This window comes from Manis pentadactyla, chromosome 2 (genome assembly GCF_030020395.1).
Source record: "Manis pentadactyla isolate mManPen7 chromosome 2, mManPen7.hap1, whole genome shotgun sequence".
Taxonomy (NCBI): domain Eukaryota; kingdom Metazoa; phylum Chordata; class Mammalia; order Pholidota; family Manidae; genus Manis; species Manis pentadactyla.
In genome coordinates, this window is record NC_080020.1 from 47,006,225 (window position 1) to 47,033,874 (window position 27,650).

Consider the following 27,650-nt stretch of genomic DNA (forward strand, 5'->3'; position numbering starts at 1 on the left):
ATTTTGTTTCTTTTTTGTCTAACAAATGAGAACAAGAGATAAAAATTTTAAGACTTTAAGATAAATAATTTAACTTATTCGTAGATAAATGTTTTCAGGTTTTTTTTGGAGGATACACCACCTTTTTTTTAATGTATCATTAATATACAATTACATTAGCAACATTATGGTTACTAGACTCCCCCCATGATCAAGCCCCCACCACATACCCCATTACAGTCACTGTCAATCAGCATAATAAGATGCTATAGAATCACTACTTGTCTTCTCTGTGTTATACTGCCTTCCCCATGGCCTCCACCCCCATACATTATGTGTGCTAATCATAAAGCGCCTTTTTCCCCTTATCCCTCCCTTCCCACCCATCCTCCCCAGTCCCTTTCCTTTTGCTAACTGTTAGTCCATTCTTGGGTTCTGTGAGTCTGCTGCTGTTTTATTCCTTCAGTTTTTCCATTGTTCTTATACTCCACAGATGAGTGAAATCATTTGATACTTGTCTTTCTCTGCCTGGCTTATTTCACTGAGCATAATACCCTCTAGCTCCATCCATGTTGTTGCAAATGGTAGGATTTCTTTTCTTCTTATTTTATTATAATATTCCATTGTATATATGTACCACATCTCCTTTATCCATTCATCTACTGATGGACACTTAGGTTGCTTCCATATTTGGCTATTGTAAATAGTGCTGTGATAAACATAGGCGTGCATATGTCTTTTTCAAACTGGGCTCCTGCATTCTTAGGGTAAATTCCTAGGAGTGGAATTCCTGGGTCAAATGGAATTTCTATTTTTAGTTTTCTGAGGAAACTGCTCCATACTACTTTCCACAATGGTTAAACTAATTTACATTCCCACCAGCAGTATAGGAGGGTTCCCCTTTCTCCACATCCTCGCTAACATTTGTTGTTGTTTGTCTTTTGGATGGTGACCATCCTAACTGGTGTGAGTTGATATCTCACTGTGGTTTTAATTTTCATTTCTCTGATGATTAGTGATGTGGAGCATCTTTTCATGTGCTTGCTGGCCATCTGAATTTCTTCTTTGGACAAGTGTCTATTCAGATCCTCTGCCCATTTTTTAAATTGGATTATTTGTATTTTGTTTGTTGAGGTGCATGAGCTCTTTATATATTTTGGATGTCAACCCCTTATTGGATATGTCATTAATGAATATATTCTCCCATACTGTAGGATGCCTTTTTGTTCTATTGGTTGTGTCCTTTGCTGTACAGAAGATTTTTAGTTTGATATAGTCCCACTTGTTCATTTTTGCTTTTGTTTCCCTTGCCTGGGGAGATATATTCATGATGAAGTTGCTCATGTTTATGTCCAAGAGAGTTTTGCCTACATTTTCTTCTAAGAGTTTCATGGTTTCATGACTTACATTCAGGGCTTTGATTCATTTCGAGTTTACTTTTGTATATGGAGTTAGAGAGTAATTCAGTTTTATTCTCTTACATGTAGCTGTCCAGTTTTGCTGACACCAGCTTTTGAAGAGGCTGTCATTTCCCCATTGTATATCCATGGCTCCTTTATGGTATATTAATTGACCATGTATGTTTGGGTTAATATCTGGACTCTCTATTCTGTTCCACTGGTCTGTGGGTCTGTTTTTGGGCCACTACCAAATTGTCTTGATTACTGTGGCTTTGTAGTAGAGCTTGAAGTTGGGAAGCAAGATCCCCCCTGCTTTATTCTTCCTTCTCAGGATTGCTTTGGCTATTCGGAATTTTTTGTGGTTCCATATGAATTTTAGAACTATTTGTTCCAGTTTGTTGAAGAATGCTGTTGGTATTTTGATAGGGATTGCATTGAATCTATAGATTGCTTTAGGTAGGATGGCCATTTTGACAATATTAATTCTTCCTACCCAAGAGCATGAGATGAATTTCCATTTATTAGTGTCCTCTTTAATTTCTCTAAGAATGTGTTATGGTTTTCAGGGTATAGGTCTTTCACTTCCTTGGTTAGGTTTATTCCTAGGTATTTTATTCTTTTTTGATGCAATTATGAATGGAATTGTTTTCCTGATTTCTTTTTCTGCTAGTTCATCGTTAGTGTGTAGGAATGCAACAGATTTCTGTGTATTAATTTTGTATCCTGCAACTTGCTGAACTCAGATGTTAGTTTTAGTAGTTTTGGAGTGGATTCTTTAGGGTTTTTTATGTACAATATCATGTCATCTGCGAACAGTGACAGTTTGGCTTGTTCCATACCATTCTGGATGCCTTTTATTTCTTTGTGTTGTCTGATTGCTGTGGCTAGGACCTCCAGTATTATGTTGAATAAAAGTGGGAAGAGTGGGCATCCTTGTCTTGTTCCCTATCTTAGAGGAAAAGCTTTCAGCTTCTTGCTGTTAAGAATGATGTTGGCTGTGGGTTTGTCATATATGGCCTTTATTATGTTGAGGTACTTGCCCTCTATACCCATTTTGTTGAGTTTTTATCATGAATGGATGTTGAATTTTGTCAAATGCTTTTTCAGAGTCTATGGAGATGATCATGTCATTTTTGTCCTTTTTTTTTTTTTTTTTAATTATTATTATTATTATTATTTATTTTTTTTTATTGAAGGGTAGTTGACAACAGCATTGCATTACATTAGTTTCAGGTGTACAACACAGCGACTCAACATTTATATACATGATATTTCTAGGTACCAGGTATCACCATACCAAGTTGTTACAATATTTTGACTATATTCCTTATGCTATACATTACATCCCGGTTACTTATTTATTTTACAATTGGAAGTGTGTTTATATATATATATATATATATATATATATATATATATATATATATATATATATATATATATATATATATTGTGAGGGCATCTCTCATATTTATTGATCAAATAGTTGTTAACCACAACAAATCTCTGTATAGGGGGGTCAATACTCAATGCACAATCATTAATCCACCCCAAGCCCAATTTTCGTCAGTCTCCAATCTTCTGATGCATAACGAATAAATTCTTACATGGAGTACAAATTCTTACATAGTGAATACGTTACATGGTGAACAGTGCAAGGGCAGTCATCACAGAAGCTTTCAGTTTTGTTAATGCATTATGAACTATACACAGTCAGTTCAAATATGAATATTCATTTGATTTTTAAACCTGATTTATATGTGGATACCACATTTCTCTATTATTATTATTTTTAATAAAATGCTGAAGTGGTAGGTAGATACGAGATAAAGGTAGAAAACAGAGTTTAGTGTTGTAAGAGAGCAAATGTAGATGATCAGGTGTGTGCCTGTAGATTATGTGTTAATCCGAGCTAGACGAGGGCAATAAACATCCATGTATGCAGAAGATTTCTCTCAGAACATGAGGGGGGAGGTTCTAAGCCTCACCTCTGCTGCTCCCCATTTTCTCACCAGATGGCCCCCTGCGACTGTGCCTGTCTTAGGTTGTTCCTCCCTTGAGGAATCTTACCCGTCTCTGGCTAACCAGTCATCTTCCGGGGCCATACAGGGAAATGTTAAGTTGGTAAGTGAGAGAGAAGCCTTATCGTTTGAAAAGGTTAGCTTTTTACTTCTTTGCATATTTATGCCCTGTGGCTTCTATGCCCAGCATTTGTCTTGAGGTGTCTTTACCACTTGGAAGAATTATGATACTCGGTAAATTCGACATGTGGCACGAGTTCTATTTAAAGGTTGTGATTAGGTAGGAAGAAGAAAAGCTACAGAAGTAGCAGGCAGAAGAAAACCTGGGAAGATTGATTATTTCTTTGACATATCTTCTTGTAGAGTAACTTCAGCATGGATAGGTTTTAAACTACTAATTAAATTGTGCACACACATTAACATAATAGGAATATAGTTACCTAACCAAAGCATACCTGTAATTACCAGCCATCTCCAGTGAAACCAAGAAAACCAGTTAGGCACCTTAGGCATTTGTGAAAACTTATCTATGATATGGTGGATATTGTCCAACTGAACTTGAACAGTCTGAGAGAAATCAGACAAATTAAAACAACCCATTCCTGGGGACTGTTCATATCCCATATGTTCTTTTAACGATAAATAGTCTGTGGTTGTAAGATTTTGGAGTGCTACAATTTGCACTTCTCCTAATTCTTGGTTGAGTTCCAACAGTATAGATCCAGTCCAATTTTTGTTTTACTGCATGCATAGGCCAGCTTAGATATCTCCTTCATCTTTCCCATGGCAAGTCCAGGAACTGGTGGGATGAGTGCATCTACACCTGTGACAGTGCGTGGATCTTTGTTGAAGTTTTTTTTTTTTTTTTTTTTTTTTTTCTGATCATCTACTGTCATGAGTCTTCCCGAGAGTGCTGATGTTGGAAGTTCTTTTTCATATCGTATCTTAGTTCATTTTCGGGGTAGCCAAATTAGGCTTTGATCCTCTGTATAAACACAAACAGACCCTTTGCCTACACTTTTATATGTCCTTTATATCATTGTGTAGAACTCATTAGAGGTCACCACATAGGAACTGCATTTTTTTTTTTTTTAATCATTAATCTACACTTACATGACGAATACTTTGTTTACTAGGCTCTCCCCTATACCAGGTCCCCCCTATATACTCCTTTACAGTCACTGTCCATCAGCGTAGCAACCTGTTGTAGAATCACTACTTGTCTTCTCTGTGTTGTACAGCCCTCCCCTTTCTCCCACCCCGCTATGGATGCTAATCTTAATACCCCCCTACTTCTCCCCCCCTTATCCCTCCCTACCCACCCATCCTCCCCAGTCCCTTTCCCTTTGGTACCTGTTAGTCCATTCTTGAGTTCTGTGATTCTGCTGCTGTTTTGTTCCTTCAGTTTTTCCTTTGTTCTTATATTCCACAGATGAGTGAAATCATTTGGTATTTCTCTTTCTCTGCTTGGCTTGTTTCACTGAGCAAAATACCCTCCAGCTCCATCCATGTTGCTGCAAATGGTTGGATTTGCCCTTTTCTTATGGCTGAGTAGTATTCCATTGTGTATATGTACCACATCTTCTTTATCCATTCATCTATCGATGGACATTTAGGTTGCTTCCAATTCTTGGCTATTGTAAATAGTGCTGCGATAAACATAGGGGTACATTGGTCTTTCTCATACTTGATTGCTGCATTCTTAGGGTAAATTCCTAGGAGTGCAATTCCTGGGTCAAATGGTATGTCTGTTTTGAGCATTTTGATGTACCTCCATACTGCTTTCCACAATGGTTGAACAAGTTTACATTCCCACCAGCAGTGTAGGAGGGTTCCCCTTTCTCCACAGCCTCGCCAACATTTGTTGTTGTTTGTCTTTTGGATGGCAGCCATCCTTACTGGTGTGAGGTGATACCTCATTGTAGTTTTAATTTGCATTTCTCTGATAATTAGCGATGTGGATCATCTTTTCATGTGTCTGTTGGCCATCTGTATTTCTTTTTTGGAGAACCGTCTGTTCAGTTCCTTTGCCCATTTTTTAATTGGGTTATTTGTTTTTTGTTTGTTGAGGCGTGTGAGCTCTTTATATATTCTGGACGTCAAGCCTTTATCGGATGTGTCATTTTCAAATATATTCTCCCATACTGTAGGGTTCCTTTTTGTTCTATTGATGGTGTCTTTTGCTGTACAGAAGCTTTTCAGCTTAATATAGTCCCACTTGTTCATTTTTGCTGTTGTTTTCCTTGCCCGGGGAGATATGTTCAAGAAGAGGTCACTCATGTTTATGTCTAAGAGGTTTTTGCCTATGTTTTCTTCCAAGAGTTTAATGGTTTCATGACTTACATTCAGGTCTTTGATCCATTTTGAGTTTACTTTTGTATATGGGGTTAGACGATGGTCCAGTTTCATTCTCCTACATGTAGCTGTCCAGTTTTGCCAGCACCATCTGTTGAAGAGACTGTCATTTCGCCATTGTATGTCCCTGGCTCCTTTATCAAATATTAATTGACCATATATGTCTGAGTTAATGTCTGGATTGTCTAGTCTGTTCCATTGGTCTGTGGCTCTGTTCTTGTGCCAGTACCAAATTGTCTTGATTACTATGGCTTTATAATAGAGCTTGAAGTTGGGGAGTGAGATCCCCCCTACTTTATTCTTCTTTCTCAGGATTGCTTTGGCTATTCGGGGTCTTTGGTGGTTCCATATGAATTTTTGAATTATTTGTTCCAGTTCATTGAAGAATGTTGCTGGTAGTTTCATAGGGATTGCATCAAATCTGTATATTGCTTTGGGCAGGATGGCCATTTTGACGATATTAATTCTTCCTAGCCATGAGCATGGGATGCGTTTCCATCTGTTAGTGTCCCCTTTAATTTCTTTTAAGAGTGACTTGTAGTTTTCAGAATATAAGTCTTTCACTTCTTTGGTTAGGTTTATTCCTAGGTATTTTATTTTTTTTGATGCAATTGTGAATGGAGTTGTTTTCCTGATTTCTCTTTCTGTTGGTTCATTGTTAGTATATAGGAAAGCCACAGATTTCTGTGTGTTGATTTTGTATCCTGCAACTTTGCTGTATTCTGATATCAGTTCTAGTAGTTCTGGGGTGGAGTCTTTAGGGTTTTTTATGTACAGTATCATGTCATCTGCAAATAGTGACAGTTTGACTTCTTCTTTGCCAATCTGGATTCCTTGTATTTTTTTGTTTTGTCTGATTGCCGTGGCTAGGACCTCTAGTACAATGTTAAATAACAGTGGGGAGAGTGGGCATCCTTGTCTAGTTCCCGATCTCAGCGGAAATGCTTTCAGCTTCTCGCTATTCAGTATAATGTTGGCTGTGGGTTTTTCATAGATGGCCTTTATTATGTTGAGGTATTTGCCCTCTATTCCCATTTTGCTGAGAGTTTTTATCATGAATGGATGTTGAACTTTGTCAAATGCTTTTTCAGCATCTATGGAGATGATCATGTGGTTTTTGTCTTTCTTTTTGTTGATGTGGTGGATGATATTGATGGACTTTCGAATGTTGTGCCATCCTTGCATCCCTGGGATGAATCCCACTTGGTCATGGTGTACGATGGTTTTGATGTATTTTTGAATTCGGTTTGCTAAAATTTTGTTGAGTATTTTTGCGTCTACGTTCATCAGGGATATTGGTCTGTAGTTTTCTTTTTTGGTGGTGTCTTTGCCTGGTTTTGGTATTAGGGTGATGTTAGCTTCATAGAATGAGTTTGGGAGTATCCCCTCCTCTTCTATTTCTTGGAAAACTTTAAGGAGAATGGGTATTATGTCTTCCCTGTATGTCTGATAAAATTCCGAGGTAAATCCATCTGGCCCGGGGGTTTTGTTCTTTGGTAGTTTTTTGATTACCGCTTCAATTTCGTTGCTGGTAATTGGTCTGTTTAGATTTTCTGTTTCTTTTTGGGTCAGTCTTGGAAGGTTGTATTTTTCTAGGAAGTTGTCCATTTCTCCTAGGTTTCCCAGCTTGTTAGCATATAGGTTTTCATAGTAGTCTCTAATAATTCTTTGTATTTCTGCGGGATCTGTTGTGATTTTTCCTTTCTCATTTCTGATACTGTTGATTTGTGTTGACTCTCTTTTCCTCTTAATAAGTCTGGCTAGAGGCTTATCTATTTTGTTTATTTTCTCGAAGAACCAGCTCTTGGTTTCATTGATTTTTGCTATTGTTTTATTCTTCTCAATTTTATTTATTTCTTCTCTGATCTTTATTATGTCCCTCCTTCTGCTGACCTTAGGCCTCATTTGTTCTTCTTTTTCCAATTTTGATAGTTGTGACATTAGACCGTTCATTTGGGATTGCTCTTCCTTTTTTAAATATGCTTGGAGTGCTATATACTTTCCTCTTAAGACTGCTTTTGCTGCGTCCCACAGAAGTTGGGGCTTAGTGTTGTTGTTGTCATTTGTTTCCATATATTGCCGGATCTCCATTTTGATTTGGTCATTGATCCATTGATTATTTAGGAGCGTGTTGTTTAGCCTCCATGTGTTTGTGAGCCTTTTTGCTTTCTTTGAACAGTTTATTTCTAGTTTAATGCCTTTGTGGTCTGAAAAGTTGGTTGGTAGGATTTCAATCTTTTGGAATTTACTGAGGCTCTTTTTGTGTCCTAGTATGTGGTCTATTCTGGAGAATGTTCCATGTGCACTTGAGAAGAACGTGTATCCTGTTGCTTTTGGATGTAGAGTTCTGTAGATGTCTATTAGGTCCATCTGTTCTAGTGTGTTGTTCAGTGCCTCTGTGTCCTTACTTATTTTCTGTCTGGTGGATCTGTCCTTTGGAGTGAGTGGTGTGTTGAAGTCTCCTAGAATGAATGCATTGCATTCTATTTCCTCCTTTAGTTCTGTTAATATTTGTTTCAGGTATGTTGGTGCTCCTGTATTGGGTGCATATATATTTATAATGGTTATATCCTCTTGATGGACTGAGCCCTTTATCATTATGTAATGTCCTTCTTTGTCTTTTGTTACTTTCTTTATTTTGAAGTCTGTTTTGTCTGATACCAGAATTGCAACACCTGCTTTCTTCTCTCTGTTGTTTGCTTGAAATATCTTTTTCCATCCCTTGGCTTTAAGTCTGTGCGTGTCTTTGGGTTTGAGGTGAGTCTCTTGTAAGCAGCATATGGATGGATCTTGCTTTTTTATCCATTCTATTACTCTGTGTCTTTTGATTGGTGCATTCAGTCCATTTACATTTAGGGTGATTATTGAAAGGTATGAATTTATTGCCATTGCAGGCTTTAAGTTTGTGGTTACCAAAGGTTTAGGGTTAGCTTCTTTACTGTCTTACTGTCTAACTTAACTCGCTTGTTGAGCTATTATAAACACAATCTGATGATTCTTTATTTCTCTCCCTTCTTATTCCTCCTCCTCCCTTCTTCATATGTTGGGTGTTTTGTTGTGTGCTCTTTTTAGGAGTGCTCCCATCTAGAGCAGTCCCTGTAGGATGCCCTGTAGAGGTGGTTTGTGGGAGGCAAATTCCCTCAACTTTTGCTTGTCTGGGAATTGTTTAATCCCTCCTTCATATTTAAATGATATTCGTGCTGGATACAGTAGTCTTGGTTCGAGGCCCTTCTGTTTCATTGCATTAAGTATATCATGCCATTCTCTTCTGGCCTGTAGGGTTTCTGTTGAGAAGTCTGATGATAGCCTGATGGGTTTTCCTTTGTAGGTATCCTTTTTTTTCTCTCTGGCTGCTTGTAATACTTTGTCCTTGTCTTTGATCTTTGCCATTTTAATTATTATGTGTCTTGGTGTTGCCCTCCTTGGATCCCTTGTCATGCGAGTTCTGTGTACCTCTGTGGTCTGAGAGGCCATTTCATCCCCTAGTTTGGGGAAATTTTCAGCAATTATTTCTTCAAAGACATTTTCTATCCCCTTTTCTCTCTCTACTTCTTCTGGAATGCCTATGATTCTTATATTATTCCTTTTAGATTGATCACTCAGCTCTCTTAAAATTCTTTCATTCCTGGAGATCCTTTTATCTCTCTCTGCATCAGCTTCTCTGCGTTCCTGTTCTCTGTTTTCTAGTCCATTAATGGTCTCTTGCATCTCGTCCATTCTGTTTTGAAGTCCTTCCAGAGCTTGTTTTATTTCTGAATTCTCCTTCCTTAGTTCTTGCATATTTCTCTGCAAGTCCATCAGCATGGTTATGACTTTTGTTTTGAATTCTTTTTCAGGTAGACTGGCTAAATCTATCTCCCCAGGTTCCTTCTCAGGGGAAGATGTAGCAGATGCTGAAGCTGTCTGGGTTAGTCTTGTCTGGATCATATTTTTTTGCCTTTTCATGTTGACAGGTGCTATTGACTGTCAGCTGGGAGGGCCAAAATTTTCACTTGCTACTGGCCTTTCTTTACTGGGACAACTGCGACCCCTAGTGGCTTGTGTTGGGTAATTGCGTGTAGAGTGGGTCTTTGTGTCTTGCCTGGCCGGAAGGGAGAAATTTCCCTTTCTGTGGGCGGGATTTGTCTCAGGCTGCTTCTCTGCTTTCGCAGCGCCCGGTGGGGTAATGGATGGGGGGGCTGCTTGACTGTTTGCCTCCGTGAGGGGTCTCAGAGCTGTTGCCCAGGGGGTTAGTGCACCCGGTTTTCCCTGTAATTTCCAGCTGCTGTACTGTGACCTGGGTTGTTTCCATCAAGCTTTTAAGTCCCTGTCCCTTTAAGACTTTCAAAAAGCCCCCGCTTTTCTTTGTCACAGGGGCATCAGCTTCAGCACCCGCTCAGAGGTCTTACTCCCTTTTTCCCCAGTATCCAGGGCCCCCTGGGCATGTACTGTGTCTGCGCTCTGGCCCGGATGGCTGGGGCTGGGTGTTCAGCAGTCCTGGGCTCCGTCTCCCTCCCGCTCTGCCTATTGTTCTCCCGCCGGGAGCTGGGGGGAGGGGCGCTCGGGTCCCGCCGGGCCGGGGCTTGTATCTTACCCCTTTCACCAGTCGCTGGGTTCTCGCTGGTGTAGCTGCAGTCTGGCCACTGTCCTGCGTCTTCTGGTCTCTCTTTTAGGGCTAGTTGTGTTTGTTGTATTTTCAAAAGTATATATGTTTTTGGGAGGAGATTCCCACTGTCCTACTCACGCCGCCATGTTGGCTCCGCCTCTGTCCTTCTTTTTGTTGATGAGGTGGATGATGTTGATGTTTTCGAATGTACCATCCTTGCATCCCTGAGTTGAATCCCACTTGATCATGGCGTTTGATCCTCTTGATGTATTTTTGAATTCTGTTTGCTAATATTTTGTGGAGTATTTTTGCATCTATGTTCATCAGGGATATTGGTCTGTAGTTTTCTTTTTTTGTGGTGTCTTTGCCTTGTTTGGTATTAGAGCGATGTTGGCTTCATAGAATGAGTTTGGAAGTATTTCCTCCTCTTCTATTTTTTGGAAAACTTTAAGGAGAATGGGTATTATGTCTTCTCTAGATATCTGATAAAATTCAGTGTGAATCTATCTGGTCCAGGGCTTTTGTTCTTGGGTAGTTTTTTGATTACTGATTCAATTTCATTGCTGGTAATTGGTCAGTTTAGATTTTCTGTTTCTTCCTTGGTCAGTCTTGGAAGGTTGTATTTTTCTAGAAAGTTGTCCATTTCTTCTAGGTTATCCAGTTTGTTAGCATATAGATTTTCATAGTATTCTCTAATAATTCTTTGTATTTCTGTGGTGTCCATCGTGATTTTTCCTTTCTCATTTCTGATTCTGTTTATGTGTGTAGATTCTCTTTTTCTCTTAATAAGTCTGGCTAAGGGTTTATCTATTTTGTTTATTTTCTCAAAGAACCAGCTCTTGGTTTCATTGATTTTTTTCTATTGTTTTATTCTTCTCAATTTTATTTATTTCTTCTCTGATCTTTATTATGTCCCTCCTTCTGCTGACTTTGGGCCTCATTTGTTGTTCTTTTTCCAGTTTCAATAATTGTGACTTTAGACTATTCATTTGGGATTGTTCTTCCTTCTTTAAATAGGCCTGGATTGCTATATACTTTCCTCTTAGAACTGCCTCTCTGTGTCCCACAGAAGTTGGGGCATTGTACTGTTATTTTCATTTGTCTTCATATATTGCTTGATCTTTGTTTTAATTTCATCATTGATTCATTGATTATTTAGGAGCATGTTGTTAAGCCTCCATGTGTTTGTGAGCCTTTTTGTTTGCTTTGTACAATTTATTTCAAGTTTTATACCTTTGTGATCTGAGAAGTTGATTAGTACAATTTCAATCTTTTTGAATTTACTGTGCCTGTTTTTGTGGCCTAGTATGTGGTCTATTCTGGAAAATGTGCACTTGAGAACAATGTGTATCCTGCTGCTTTTGGGTGTAGACTTCTGTAGATGTTTGTTAGGTCCATCTGTTCTAATGTGTTGTTCAGTGCTTCTGTGTCCTTACTTATTTTCTGTCTGGTTGATCTTCCCTTTCAAGTGAGTCGTGTTTAAAGTCTCCTAAAATGAATGCATTGCATTCTATTTCCTCTTTTAATTCTATTAGTATTTGTTTCACATATGTAGGTGCTCCTGTGTTGGGTGCATAGATATTTATAATGGTTATATCCTCTTGTTGGACTGAGCCCTTTATCATTATGTAATGTCCTTCTTTGTCTCTTGTTACTGTCTTTGTTATGAAGTCTATTTTGTCTGATACTAGTACTGTAACACCTGCTTTTTTCTCCCTATTGTTTGCATGGAATATCTTTTTCCATCCCTTCACTTTTATTCTGTGTATGTCTTTGGATTTGAAGTGAGTCTCTTGTAGGCAGCATATAGATGGGTCTTGCCTTTTTATCCATTCTGTTACTCTGTGTCTTTTGATTGGTGCATTCAGTCTATTTACATTTAGGATGATTATCAATAGGTATGTACTTATTGCCATTGCAGGCTTTGGATTCATGGTTACCAAAGATTCAAGGGTAGCTTCTTTATCATCTAACCATCTAACTTAACTCACTTGTTATGCTATTATAAACACAGTCTTATGATTCTTTATTTCTCTCCCTTCTTTTTCTTTGTCCTCCACTCTTTATATGTTAGGTGTTTTATTCTGTACTCTTTGTGTTTCCCTTGACTGATTTTGTGGATAGCTGATTTTATTTTGCATTTAGTTAGTATTTGGTTGGTCTACTTTCTTTGCTGTGGTTTTATTTTCTCTGGTGACAGCTATTTAGCCTTAGGCATACTTCCATCTAGAGCAGTCTCTTTAAAATACACTGTAGAGATGGTTTGTGGGAGGTAAATTCCCTCAACTTTTGCTTATGGGAATTGTTTAATCCCTCCTTCAAATTTAAATGATAATCTTGCTGGCTACAGTATTCTTGGTTTGAGGCCCTTCTGTTTCATTGCATTCAATATTATCATGCCATTCCCTGCTGGATAAGGTTTCTGCTGAGAAGTCTTATGATAGCCTGATTGGTTTTCCTTTATAGCTGATCTTTTCTCTCTCCCTGGTGCTTTTAATACTCTGTCCTTGACTCTGATCTTTGCCATTTTAATTATTATATGTCTTGGTGTTGTCCTCCTTGGGTCCCTTGTGTTGGGCGATCTGTGAACTTCCATGGTCTGAGAGACTATTTCTTTCCCCAGGCTGAGGAAGTTTTCAGCAATTATTTCTTCAAAGTCACTTTGTAGCCCTTTTTCTCTCTTCTTCTTCTTCTTCTGGTACCCCTATAATGCACATATTGCTCCATTTGGATTGGTCACACAGTTCTCTTAATATTCTTTCATTCCTAGAGATCGTTTTATCTCTTTCTGCCTCAGCTTCTCTGTATTACTGTTCTCTGAATTGTATTCCATTAACAGGCTCTTCCATCTCTTCCAGTCTGCTCTTAAATCCTTCCATTGTTTGTTTCATTTCTGTTATCTCCCTCCAGAATTCATCCCTTAGCTCTTGAATATTTCTCTGCAGGTCCATCAGCATGCTTATGACTTCTATTTTGAATTCTTTTTCAGGAAGATTGGTGATTTCAGTCTCAGGAGGCCCTCTCTCTGGTGTTCGAAGCATTTTGGACTTAAGGTTCTTGTGCCTTTTCATGGCAATTGGAGTGGTCACCGGCAAGTGGCGCGTGTGTCAGCTGGGAGAACAAAGTCCCTTCCTGCTTGCCAGTCGCCTTGCCCATCTCCACTACCTGTGCCAGTGAGCCGCACACAGGGAGCAGCCTCTGGATTAATCCCCTGAGCTGCCGTGGGCGGGGTGGTCCTCGGGATGGCCCAGGGCATGGGTGGGGGTTGCAGGTGACCAGTGCATGTTTGCCGCAAGAACAGAGCCCCTTTGCACCTCCTGGACTCTGCGCCAGTCTCCGCTGTGTGTGCTGGTCAACTACACGCAGGTGGCAGCCTCTGTGTCTGGGCCGATTAGCCATGTGCAGGGAGAAGCCTTTGTGTGGTTACTGTGGGTGAGGCTGCTCCCTGGCTGTTCCACAGCAATGGTGGGTCATGCAGGCTGCTTATCGCCATGAGCAGGTTTGGAGCTGCACAGACACCTGGGGGTTTAGGGCTCCTGAAGTTCCTTAAAGTTCCCAGATTGCTGAACTGAGTATGCCAGGATGATTTTGTCCATCTGTTAAACCCTTGTCCCTTTAAAACTTTTAAAACTCCCGCTTTTCTTTTGTCCCAGGGCAGCTGGCTGTGGGAACCTGTTCGCAGTCTTAGTCTCGGATTTTGCTTTTCCATTCCTCTTATATCTAGTACACCATGCAATGTATGTCTGCGCTCCTAGTGCAGATTACTAGGGCTGGTTATTTAGTGGTTCTGTGCTTCCACTCCCTCCCCACTCTGATTCTTTTCCTCCCGCAGTGAGCTGGGGTGGGGGAAGTGCTCAGGTCCCACCAGGTCACAGCTTTGATCTTACCCTTTTCTGTGAGATGTTGAGTATTCGGAGATGTAGATGTAGCCTGGCTGGTGCACTGCGTTTTCCGGTCACTCTTTTAAGAATAGTTGTATTCGCTGCATTTTCAAAACATACATGGTTTTGGTAGGAGACTTCTGCCACACTACTCATGCTGCCATCTTGAGAATCTCCAAATGTTTTCATTTTTATAAAAACTATATATATAATATGGATGAAGTGGCATTGTTTGCCAACCTGTTAATATTTGGGTACTGGTTACATAATTCACATTATAGAAAATTCATTGAACTATACACTTAAGATTTGTATACTTTCCTGTAAATAATGTATAGAATTAACAACATTATAATAAGTGGAGATAAAAATTTTAAACAGTCTCATATTCTGTGTTCCAGAATGTCATTTTTATTTTTTCTGTAATACTTTATGTTAATTTTTTAAATAGGAATTGGCAGTTTTTATAGTTTTAAACATTGTATACTTGTAACCTATTTTCCCTAAATGTGGGAAGTTTATTCTAAATTATTTTCAGAATTTAGCCATAAATTGTCTTATATTAACCAGCTTAATTTTGTGGCACAAAATCAAAGTTTGAAAATATGCATTTGAAGACCATGATTTATTTGAGTTTTGCTTTTTGATCTATAGCCTTTACTGTCCCCAAAACTATATTTATTTTTGATAAATGGAAATTGTTAGAGTTTCTATGTTTATTTTGTAGCTTTTAAAAGCCCGCTCTTTTCAAACATCTATTTTCTCATAAAATGAAGCAGCATCAGTCAACTTTTTAAGATTGACAGAACTAAGGTTTTCAAGTCATTCATTTCCCCAAATTTCCTTGTCTTTGAAGCAATTATATGAATAAATTGTTCTTAAACAACTGTCTGATTTTTTTGATATCTTTTGTCTTTCCAACCTCTGTCAGGTTGACTGGGAAACCACCCTCCCCACCAGCACACCCCAAATTTAAGACCTGTTAAAATGAAAACCTAACTGCCTGAGGGAGATTTTATGTGGTTGTAGTCCACATAAAGCGTTTGTTCAGGTACTTTGATGAAATCCAGTGTTATTTAGTAATGGTAGAAATATGTTTTAGTATGAGACTTAATTTCATTTTGGAACATATGCACATGGTACTTCTAAGTTATACCTTTAGCTCAGTTATAACTGAATTATACTTATTTAGCATTCATCTAGTGGGCTAAGAATTAAAATCTTGCCTAGTTTGTTTTATGACTTCTTAAAGGTGCTACACCTTCTAACTCAAAACCTATCCCAGCTTCCTGTTTAAACCTCCTCTCCAGCCAAGTCCCCACTTGTTCCATATGCTTCTGCATTCTGGGCACCTTTCCCAGATTATTACAGCACCCCTTTTCGTGCGTGGCATTGCCAGACTCTCTGTTTTTCCTTTAAGGTCCATCTCAACTGCCACACCCTGCTTCCACCTCTTTAACAGAACTAGTTGCTCCTCCTCCTCTGTTTCTGTTGCACCTAACACATAACTATTATAGTAATAGGCGTGCTACATTATCATCATTTGCTTATGTGGCTGTCTGGCATTTAAGTTTGCTAGCTCCATGTAGTCAGGACCATGTGCTATTTATCCCTTGTGCCTTGCAAGATGAAGCATTCAAGAAATGTTTGTTGAATAGAATTGAGGTATTTGGACAAGCTGGGCTTATAAGTGCTAGTTTGTTTGTGGGAAGACGTTTTCGCAAAGGTTTCCTGATTTAAAGTTTATACTGCCATTTCCTTAGTATTTAGGGAAATACTTGTACTTTCCTTCTCAACTTGGGTGTAACCTACTTGGCAATAAAATGCCAAACCTTTTACTTTTTAACATTTGGGACATGGTGAAAGATTTGATTAGAGACAAAAAACCTTTGGCTAAAAAGTTTATAAATTACCCAAAGATTTCATTTATTATGATTTGCTTTATTGGGGATTAATCAAGAAATTGTATAAAATTTCTGTTTATCCTGTAGTAGCAAAAAAATCATGAATTAAGTATTGAAATATTTACTGAATTGCTAATTAGAGTATTCTTGGAAAAATTAAGATAATCTGGTAGGACTTGTTTTAGATTATGTTATACACTCCTATAGCTTCCTACTGGTTTGGACCTTGGGTGACAGTTTTAGCAGAAAACTTCCCTTAAACCAAACGAGATTTAGTACAGCCTGACAGTGTCCTTGAAGAACTTTGGAAAGAAATAAAGGAAGGAGGGAAGGAAAGAAGGAGAGACATTAAATTGACCTCTCACCATCCAAATTCCTTTTTTTTTTTTTTTTTTGAGATATTTACCAGGAGATGAGAAAGAACCAAATTTTTCCAGTTTCAAAAGCTGGGAGATGAAATCACAGTTGACTCTTTTGACAATGTTTGAAAGGTTGTTTTTTTTTTTTTTTCCTCATTTGACATGCAGCAAGGACATATGGGCGAAGGAGAGGTAACATTATTATTTCTAACTTTTGACTGTATCAGTTGTATTTGGCAAGGACCCAAGTTTGCTCAATTTCTGACCTTTGTTGGGAAAGGGGGAGTGGGAATGAAACATAGCTTTGATCCATACATTACTCTATGTGTTATGGTTAACACTGTAGACACATTCTACTTTGTACGAGTCAAAATGGTAGAATTTGGATTTGAATCAACATAATTTCCTGTATTATAAACTCAATTCATTTTTATCTAAAGATTTGTTTCCTTCTTTTCTTCTCTGAAAGGAATTTCCTAGGAGAAAAAAATTAGGGATCTTTAAGAAAGAAAATATGGTCTGACTAGTCTCAAAATATCTGATTATATTTGAGGTTCAATTATACTTGAATGACTTATGTGTAGTTTTTCCTAAGTCAGCATAATACATTTGATTTAAATTGAGATTAGCTAAATAAATGTCTAATTCTATAAATTTCAAACATTGTGGGAAAAAAGCTCTAGAAACTTTAGAGAATTTTAGAGAATCATTTCCTAGTGAATAAATTTTATTTTTCCTGTCTGTGATAGTTTTGCCTTTTTATAAGAAAGTAATATAACCTGTCAAAGAGCTCAACTTTAAAATATGAGTGACTTTTAAAGATCATTCAAGAAATAACCTCCAACTTTATAGTCATTTTTTATCTTCATTATGTAACTCTTTTGAGCTGTAGTTTTGTAGGTTAAATTTGTAACATATATACCGTTATTATTTATGTTTCATAATGAAAGTTGAAAGAAAGACAAGTGTGGCAACAAAAGGATATTAGCAATGTTTCAATAAAGGAAGAGCATTGAAGATACAGTTTTGCAAGATCCATTAACAAATTTGTTATGTAGTACCTTGAATTAAATTGGCAGCCTGAAAAGTAATAAAACAGTGCTTGAGGGATTCTGTAGTTATTTGTAGCTGTGTGTTTTGCTTATGAGTCAAAAGTTCACATTTTATTATCAGGTAAATATGGGGATAAGATTAATCACAGTGGCATCTCTGGTCTTTTCTGCTTATATATTCTATATAATAGAATTTTCAAACATCAAACTTAAATGACTAGTTTTTAGAATTAGCATCTATAGCAGCTGGTAATATATAAAAATATCTTTAAGATGCCTAAAAATCTTAAATTCTATAAGAAGTTGGATAACAGCATTAATTGGGTTTTGACTGTATCCCATTAGTTAAGGTGAACTAAAATGAGTGCTCACTGTAAAAACTGACTTGTTCATTTTAAGGACATTCTTAGAGGAATTGCACAGGCTATATTATTCAGTGTTTTTTTTAAATGTAAGTGATCTAGCATCTGATAGTCAAATTTAATGCTTGGTGTACACGTCTAGGCTGCCAATGGCAATGGGGTCCTGCCAAGGCAGTGCAGTCTGCTGCCAACTGCTTTCCAAAGAGTGTTATCTTCTACTGTGCTTCATTTTATCTCCCTGAAGTTTCTGAATCACAGCAGGATAGTTGAGCAGCCCTCTATTTAACCATGTAATTTCTCTCTGGCTCAATTAGGATTTTAAGATATTGGGAATTTAAGACTGTACCTAAGTGATTCATTATTCAGTGAGAAAAATAAAAGCCGCAGTTTTACTAAATGTCATTTTCCTTGTTTCCTGTGTGAGATAATTAGTGGCAAGGAACACTTTCTGTTAGCTTTTTTCCCTGCTTTCTATTCCAGGTCAGTCTTCACTGTTTCCAATGGAAGATGGATTCTTGGATGATGGCCGTGGGGATCAACCTCTTCACAGCGGCCTGGGTTCACCTCATTGTTTCACTCACCAGAATGGAGAAAGAGTGGAACGATATTCTCGCAAAGTGTTCGTGGGTGGATTACCTCCTGACATCGATGAAGGTATGTTTAGAAAGAATCGTTAGTAGCAGGGTGCCCAGACTGTGGCCCAGAGTAGGTAACTCATAGATAGTGGTTGCTGTTATTACAGTAACAGTCGTATCTGGCTCCAGGTATTCTGTTTCAATTACATTGTTCTCGTCATGTCTTCCTATCATAGCATATAAAATTAGTTCATTGAAGGAAGGAAGGGGAGCAAGACTTTGGGAACCAGCTAAAGCAAGTGATTGGACTAAATGAGAAAGAGCACATGTTATTGGAAAAACGTTTCAGATTCTGTTGTATGCAAACATGGGCACTAACTGCATTTTTGTCTGTGTGTGCTGCCATGGCAAATCAATTATGTATTTTCCTACCTTTTATGAGTGTTCCATAAATGTGTAGTTAATTGTTTAAAAGTTTAAAATCTGAGATTAAGCATGAACTTTTGAAAAATACAGCTGCAGTTGTAGCAAGAAAGGAAATTTTAGAGTTCTATCATTTTGTGAGTATATTTTCACTTGTCAAATATTTACATGCTTTTAAAATGCCATGCACTGTTCTTAGGCTTGTTTACAGTGGTAACCAAGATAGAAAGTCCCTGCTCACATTGAGTTTACATTCAGGTTGGGGGAGGCAGATAAAAAATGTGTAAACATGCAAGAAAATACCAGAGAATAAGTGATGAAAAGAAAACAGGGTGATGCGTTATAGCTGTACTGGGAGTCTTCTTAGGTTAGGTTGTTAAGGCAGTCCTCTTTGGAGAAGTGACATTTTTGCTGAGACCTGAGTAAGGAGCCAGCCATACAAAGATTTAGGGGACTGGTTATCCAATAATATTTTATTTATCTCTGGGTCTAAGTGACTCTAATAAAGCAAAGTGAAAAGACTACATAGCAACCATGTATCCATGGATTTTTTTTGTCCCTAGTCTCTTTTGTCTTGGTTTCCTGAAGGGAAATGGAAATAAACTCAGTCATGTTGTGGAGAATAGGAGAGTTTTCTCCAAAAATCTATAAGGTCTAATGATAAAGATTAATAACTTCCTATTTAGACTGAGATTATATTTATTGAGCCACTTAATTTTCCTTAGGATAATAAGTCTTTTGGAAGGTTGAGACAAAACTGGTTTCAATAAGCCAAAGATTGAAGTAAACAGTTGTTTTTATTTGTTTGTTTGTTTTAATCTATAATAAAATGTCTTGGTAGAAGCTTTTGCTAAAATTTCAGGCTAGATTGACTCCATCTCCATCCTTTCTCAGAGGGCATAGTTTGTGTTCAAAGTGTTCATCTGGTCTCAATATTGCATCTCTAGTAACTCCTAGTGTGGACTTTTCTTTACTTGGAATCCTCATTTTTATTAGTATTGTGAAATCTTTAGCTGAGATGATCTTTGATGAGTAGATTATGCACTTACATACAAAAAGAGAGGACAGAAGACTAAATTTTTCTGACCTTGCCTGGGATAAATTTCTTTGGCCTAAATAATCTACATCTTCTTGGAAAATTACTGATAAACCGTACATGTACAGTTCCTAAAAGTCTTAGAGGCACAGATAAATTTGACCAGTTTGGCAAAGGAGATGGTTTAAACTGAGCAAAATTAATGGGGATTATAGTAGTCATCCTGCCTTATCCTCAAGACCAAAATATTTTGTTAAGTCAGTTGCAATTTAGGTAGGCTTTTCTATAACGTGAAGTATGTATTCCTGAAGAATATTTTGTTCTTCAGAATTGTGCACTAAAAATTATAGGGTTTGGGGGGGAAATAGGGCTAGAGGCAGATCATTTAGAACCTAATGAGCTTTGTGCCAGAAGTATAAACAAAAAAGTAGTAGCTTGGAAATAAATTGGACATTTCAGGCGAGTAGCTTAGGCTGGTTAGAGGGTGCCTCAAGGAATACTGAAAATGCACAGAAGCGATAGAGCAGATATTCTGGCTTGCTGGCATCGAGGCAGAACAGATCAGAGTGGATGTCTGAGCAACTAAGGAGGAGCACTCTGAGGGGATGAGAGCCCTGCAAGGTTAGGGGTACACCTTTCTGGCAAGAGAGGTCTAGTTGCTGTGCTCATTTTAATTGTCTTAGAGAGCTGGCAGGGCTCCTGCATGCACATCAGACAAGCTGGAGGCTTTTCCCTTTCCTGATGAAGGTCATAATTCTACACACATGGTGCTATCTCACCTTGCCTAGGAAAAATCATTTGTGAACAAATCTGTGAGTACATCTCCCAGATTACACTGGTAGCATTCTCCTATTTACCAGTCCTACATGGGCTAAGCGGTATTACAGAAACAGGTATTGCAGCAGAGTAGACTTTACTGTTTTACAATCTGGAGGATGTGAAAAGAGTGCTCTGGATTAGAATGTGAATATACTCCCCACCTCTCTTTTCTGTTCCTCTGTCCTACTTAACTCCCAGGTCTTTTACACATTCTTACCTACTCTTCTTAGAAGTTTCTCTTTCTATAGTCTACTCATTAATTGTCTAAATATATAATACAACATAACTAGAATCATTTAAATTAATAGCAAATATGATCAAGTCTTCTCCTCCCATCCTATGTTCCCTTCCTTTTCCTTTCTCACCAGGTTCAGAGATATTAGTGTCCAAGGAAGTGGGTTGGTGAGGGGGAAGAGGGTGCCAAGTAAAGGGTGAGTGTGTATTTATGTATGGGGAGTAGGCCTGTTCAGAGGCCTAGGTAGCACTGTGCATGGTGTCCAGTAAACTAGGGCAACCAGGCTTGGGTGCAGAGGTGAAACGTAGAGGAGATCACGCCAGGGTGGCTGAAAGATTGGTTACATTGATTAAGTAAGTAAAGCTATTGAGGATAATAGAAGCTAGGTTTCTTACAGTGAGGAGTGGCTTTACAAACATAGAAAAGGGAAGACTAGAAAAAACCATGAAATGTTGTAATGGAATTGGAAGTATCAATATGAACTCATTTTTATAAATACACAGATATAAGAAATAGTTATAAATATATCTCTGCATGTTTAATATATTTGCTAGCTTAATCCACTGAGAAGACTTAGAAATCTAACAAATACCCACTAACCATTAGCATATGGAGTATCCAGATCTTAGTTTCTAAATATCTCTTGTCACTGAAAGGAACCAGGACTTCTTGAAAAGGGAAATAAGTGGCTGATTCTAGGGCTGGGATGGAGAAAGAGCAAGATGAGAACCTGATGTGTCTTCTGGGTCAGAAAGTATGGAAGCACTCAGACGTGATGGGAATAGGTCAGAGGGACATAGGAACTCCCATTGGCCAAATCAGGGACACTTTTGAGACAAATAGAATAGACCATCAAAATAAATAAGGAGAGGATTGGATTTCAACTCACTGAATAGAATAGGTCTATACCATTATAAATAAACATATACATGACTAAATGGGGGAGAAGGGAAAGCTTTTATTGTATAATCCTAACTAGTAAATGTAGAAGGAATGATGGAAATAGATAATCACTATTTGGCAAGTGTCACAGGCGAGAGACTTCAGTGAATGCTAAGGCTGATTAGGGAACAGGATGCTGGTGGATAATTCTATATCTCCCCACAAAATTCTAATCAAATATGATTTGCTTTTGGTAGAGAAACCATATAGATACCAAACTTGCCCAGGTGATCAAAATTGTCATGCTTAGCTAGGACTGGATGACATAACATCATTATGGTGTAATCCTGTTGAGAGTGCATCATGTGAGTTTGGGCATGAGGAAACAGAGGAAACAGGTCAGGCTGAGAGCCATCCTACAAAATGAATGGACTGTATGTATACTTACGATGTAAAATATAGGAAGGGATGAGGAGATGTTCCAAACTGAAGACTGGTGCCCTACAGACATGACATCTATATGCGTCATGTTTTGGATTGGATTCTGGATCAGAAAGGAAAAAAGAGATAATGTTGGGATGGAGTCTGTGAATTGGGTAGTAGTATTATATCAATATTGACTTCCTGATTGGGAGGGTTATATGGTGGTATATAAGGAAGTGAACATGTACCAACAGCTGTGTTTTAGGATTATAGAGCATTGTATCAGAAAAAGATGATGGAGCGGTTAGGTAAGTAGATGGATAGATATGTTGCTTGGTGCATACATACAGATAGGGAAGGAGTAGAGAGAAGGAAGAAAGGTAAGGACAATGGTGCAGAGTATTAACATTTGGGGAATATAGATGAAGGGGATGCAGGAGTTCTTTGTACTGTTCTTATAAATAGTAGATTTGGAACTATTTCCCAAAAATGATCATAAAAATATTTAAATCTACTCTTTTGCTCTGTTGTTCATTAGATGAGATCACAGCCAGTTTTCGTCGCTTTGGCCCTTTGATTGTGGATTGGCCTCATAAAGCAGAGAGCAAATCCTATTTTCCTCCTAAAGGTAATTCTCAAGATTCAATATGCATGTATAGTTTATTCTTATATTATTTAATGTTTAGCCTTTTCATAAATGTTTACCTTCACTGTAAAATTTTCATTGTTAAACTTGTATTTTCCCAAATGTGCCTTTAAAATTTCTACCTAACATACTCTTTCAATTCAAATGTAATTTTACTCTAAAAGGTGATTCAAATATCAAACCGAACTTAATATGGATACTATTATCAGCCTTTGGTAGGAATATTAAGTTTTCGTTGTTTTTTTTTTTTACTTCTTTTCCCTTCCTTAGTTTTATGCTTCCTTTCCCTTGAAGAAGAAAAAAAAAATTAGGAAACCAAATAAGCCTTTTTGTCCTTTTCATCAGGCTATGCATTCCTGCTATTTCAAGATGAAAGCTCTGTTCAGGCTCTCATTGATGCATGTATTGAAGAAGATGGAAAACTCTACCTGTGTGTATCAAGTCCCACTATCAAAGATAAGCCAGTAAGTGCAGTCTAGCAGGAAAATAACTTCTTGTTTTTGCCTCCATCTCTGCTCTGTTTGAAAAACCCACAAATACCTTGATGTGTGTCTGTTGACAAGTTTGTAAGTAGAATCAAAATAAAGTTTTATTATTGTCAAGCTCCTAACATTGACATATTGTATATTTGTGCATGTTATTTTGACATTGAATTTTTAGTTAATTAAAATATTGTAAATCTTTACTACGAAAAGACTTGACTAAATATTGCATTTGACAAATAGCTGAATTTCCTTTGAATAGTAGAACTGATATCACAGATATGACTTTCTACTTCTTTCCTCTCTGTGATCAAGATTTTGCCCAATACTGTTCCTAACTTTTTGCATACGGTTCTCTCCCAAAGTAAAGTGGATCGTGTATATACATAAATGTACATTGTGTACTGCTTTTTCTTTTTAAAAATGTTTTTCTTTAGTCATAAAATTTAGCCTTTTAGGAATAGTAACAGCTGGCCTGTTTTGACAAATCCGGCAAATGAACAATTTATTATCACTCAGACAGCATAATAGAGGTGTCAATGGGCTCAGCTCAAATAATAATTTGTGGAGCTCCTTTTGGTGTGTTGGGGTCATCTAGATCAGAAACAGTCTTCCCAGAGTTCCTGTGGCCTAGACTCTTTCTACTTGATTTATGTTCCCTGCCAGTCTCCATAAGTATTTGAATTTGGGACCTCTGGCCTAGGACTTCATTGGTATGCATATTAGAAATACCCAACTATCAACCCTTTGCCTCTGGTGTGGGTATTTGTAACAGTTAAAATAAAATACTTTATTCTTGGTTGACTGAGCTGATGGATACATTGAAGTGTTTTAACATAAAAAAGTTTACTGCAAATACCAGTATTTTTGCTAGGAAATGCTTTTTGAAATAGTGCAATACATTTGTTAGTATCAGTAGTTAATTTGCATTTATAGGATTGGGCACAGATTCCTAGTTTACTTAGCACTGAATTCTGATCAATATCAAATACCATGCCAAATTTAAATTGTGGATATTGGAGGATTAGGTAGGATAGAGGTCTAATAAGTTAAAAAAACAGCTAACTAACTTACAGATAATTAAGGATGTGTTAAGTGCTTTAGTTTATAATAGGCAATTAAACTTGTTTCTATCTTGCTTCAGTTTACTCTTAAAAATGAAATGAAAGGTTGGAGTACACTGTTTTTTTAAGTCTTTCCTAGTTTGACAGCTTTATTGATTTGTAATGATATAGAGTTTTGCTTTTTAAAAATGAAAATACTCTGTGATAATTTTAAACTTCTTGCCCCATAAATTGTCTGTATTGAGAATGAGATGTTTTGGTTTGCACCCTCCCTAGGTACAGATTCGGCCTTGGAATCTTAGTGACAGTGACTTTGTGATGGATGGTTCACAGCCTCTTGACCCACGAAAAACTATATTTGTTGGTGGTGTTCCACGACCATTACGAGCTGGTATGACTTAAACAAACCAACAAAAAAAACCCTCTCTTTATCCTTTAGAGAAATACGAAGGTTTTTCAGCATGAATTCTCCATAAGCATTTGAATTAATTAATGTCCAAGGGTGAGAGTTCTAGACTCTAAGTGTCTGGGTTTGAATTCATTTACTCTGCTCCCAGTTAATAATTGAGTGACCTTGGACAAATTACTTAATTTCTCTAAGAGTAATAAGTGTGTCTACTTTTTATAGAGTTGCTTTGAGGATTAAATGACATAAGCAATGCAGAGTGCTTAGCCTAGTGTCTCTTAATACTGGTGATCATCACTCTCATCATCTGAAAAAACAAAAACAAAGCCCTTCAAGAACAGTTTACATTTTGAGATGTTCAGTGTTTGTTTCCCATGGCAGTGTATCATAACTTATAGAGGCAATTATATCCCCAGCTTCAGATAACTTGAGGTTTAATAGTGTAAGTGAAATAAAGAACATAAAGCGAACAAGAATGCAGTTTCAAAGTTAAAACATTTCACAGAGAAGAAAATACATTAATTATTTCAAGTTTTATATGAAAAAATTGGCAAACGCCTATACTGTGGGGAAGAGTAACAAGGACTTGATGGAGATAAGCTAGAAGGACCTCCAAAGACTCTACCAACCCATTTTCTAGTGTTCAAATGATTATATCAAGCAGAACATTGTTAACTGATAAATATATAGTGGTAACATGGTGCAGAGCGGACAGATCAGGGTACCACACCCAACACTACCACTAAACTATCTGGGACCTTGGACAGATTGATCAGCCTCTCTGGGCCTTGGTGTCCCCAGGAAGTTATCATCTACTTCATAGGGTTGTTGTGAAGATTAAAAGAAAACATGTAAAACACCCAGCAGAGTCCCTGCCCTTAGTTAAAAGATTAAAGATAAACACAATGGACTACTGGTTATAATAACAAGTTTGATTTTAATAATTATTATAATGACATGAGCTCAGAGTACAGGTGAACTGCTTTTGAGAAACCCTTTGGTGAGACAGATGAATTTTCTTGATTTCACATGCTCTCCTTGCTCTTACCTTGTTTAGTGGAGCTTGCTATGATAATGGATCGGCTGTATGGAGGTGTGTGCTATGCTGGGATTGATACTGACCCTGAGCTGAAATACCCAAAAGGAGCTGGGCGAGTTGCATTCTCTAATCAACAGAGTTACATAGCTGCTATCAGTGCCCGCTTTGTTCAGCTGCAGCACGGAGAGATAGATAAACGGGTAAGTCCTAGACTACATTTTGGGAATTTCCAGAAATGGCCCTCTAAATGTATTATTTCCAAGATTGGAATGGAGGAATTTTACATGACAATTAATTGACAGCCAACAATTACGCGTGAAGGACCAATGAAATGTATACTATATAACACATCTAAGAATTTCCTGTGAATTTCTTCTACCTTTTAGTTTTTTGAGTAGGGTAACCAGAACACTATATCAATTTCCTTGAGTCAATGTGATCTTTCCCAAGCTATCTCTTCCATCCATTCATTTATTCAGTTAGTCATTTGATAAATATTTACCGAACCCTTTGTACTATGTTATATCAAGTATATAAACATGAATGCCTTTGAGATCTCCTGACATTTTTTTTTTTAATCCTGGGACATCATGAACACCTCAGCAAGCCCTGTTTTCCAATACACTGTGTAACAAATGATTGAATAAATTCTCTTCTAGGACTGCATGTCTTAGAAATATTTCATTGTAACAGTTTTAAGTAACAGAAATCATAATCTTTTGTTTGTAGTCTATTCTGCCCTCTAGTCTGTGCCTGAAATTAGGTAATGAACATTTTCAGCACTTTAAATTCCTCTTTGTTGAGTTTATCCTCTGAATCAAAAGGCTCGAGAAAACCTCAAAGATAGCTCTTTCCTCTCATTTCTAAGGTATTATATGTGAAACACTGTTTCATTATATGTCTTTTTTCTTTGCATTCACAGATTTATTTATTTTCTGTGTATTTTATGCATTCAACAAATGTTTTAGTGTTAGAACAAGAAGTCCCTTTCCTTATGAGTTCATGTTCTGGTAGATAGAGTTCTATCTACTACTTTGTCTTATTAATACTATATTCATACACTTCTGTTCATACCTCTGAGTGTGGCCTGTGAACCAACTGCCGTCAGCAAATGGGTTGTTACTAGCTTGTGGTGAGATAGAAATTTACACCAGAATATGAATTGACTGTATTAGTAAGCACAATTTTTAGTTCAACTGACCTTTTTTTTTTCATAGAAAGACCTTCTTGATGAAAGAAGAAATATTCTGGTGTCAGCTGCTTGTTTCATGGCAGACTAGCACTTTCATTAGGACTGACTTAGATATCCAACACTGAGGCATTGTGCTCAAAAAAGTCCTTATTGTTTTGTGCTGTTCTCAATTTATTATGTAGAAACTGTCAGTAGTGGCTTATACTTACAGCTTGTCTTTCATTTCATGTTTATTCTACTTCAGTGGTAGTCTAAAATTTAAGATCATAGTGGCCATCCCACTACTCTGTGAATATATTAGAGAGAAAGGTACAAATTCTATTACAAAAATGGAGAAAGAGGGCAAGATTAGCTGCAGTGTATGTTAATATGTCTACTTGTTTTTTATAGATGCTAAGAAATATCTACATTTGAGTAAACATTTCCTGCCTCACTGCTTCATTCCAACATACTTTTTTTTTTGCTATTATTAATATACAATTACATGAGCAATATTATGGTTGCTAGACTCCCCCTGTTATCAAGTCCCA

The 27,650-nt window shown here is 37.5% G+C and overlaps 1 protein-coding gene across 3 annotated transcripts in view; it reads left to right on the forward strand.

Annotated features, from left to right (window-relative positions):
• CPEB4 (cytoplasmic polyadenylation element binding protein 4) overlaps positions 1 to 27,650 on the forward strand; it is a 75,031-nt gene that overhangs the window by 41,779 nt on the left and 5,602 nt on the right. For 2 of the 3 annotated variants that reach the window (XM_036884844.2, XM_036884845.2), the window contains 5 exons: positions 18,379 to 18,552; positions 22,830 to 22,919; positions 23,283 to 23,401; positions 24,760 to 24,874; positions 25,947 to 26,128. In XM_036884844.2, the coding sequence (XP_036740739.1) occupies positions 18,379 to 18,552; positions 22,830 to 22,919; positions 23,283 to 23,401; positions 24,760 to 24,874; positions 25,947 to 26,128 (680 nt within the window). Of the gene's footprint in view, positions 1 to 16,652; positions 16,677 to 18,378; positions 18,553 to 22,829; positions 22,920 to 23,282; positions 23,402 to 24,759; positions 24,875 to 25,946; positions 26,129 to 27,650 lie in introns of all 3 variants that reach the window. The other variant, XM_036884843.2, reaches the window with a different exon arrangement.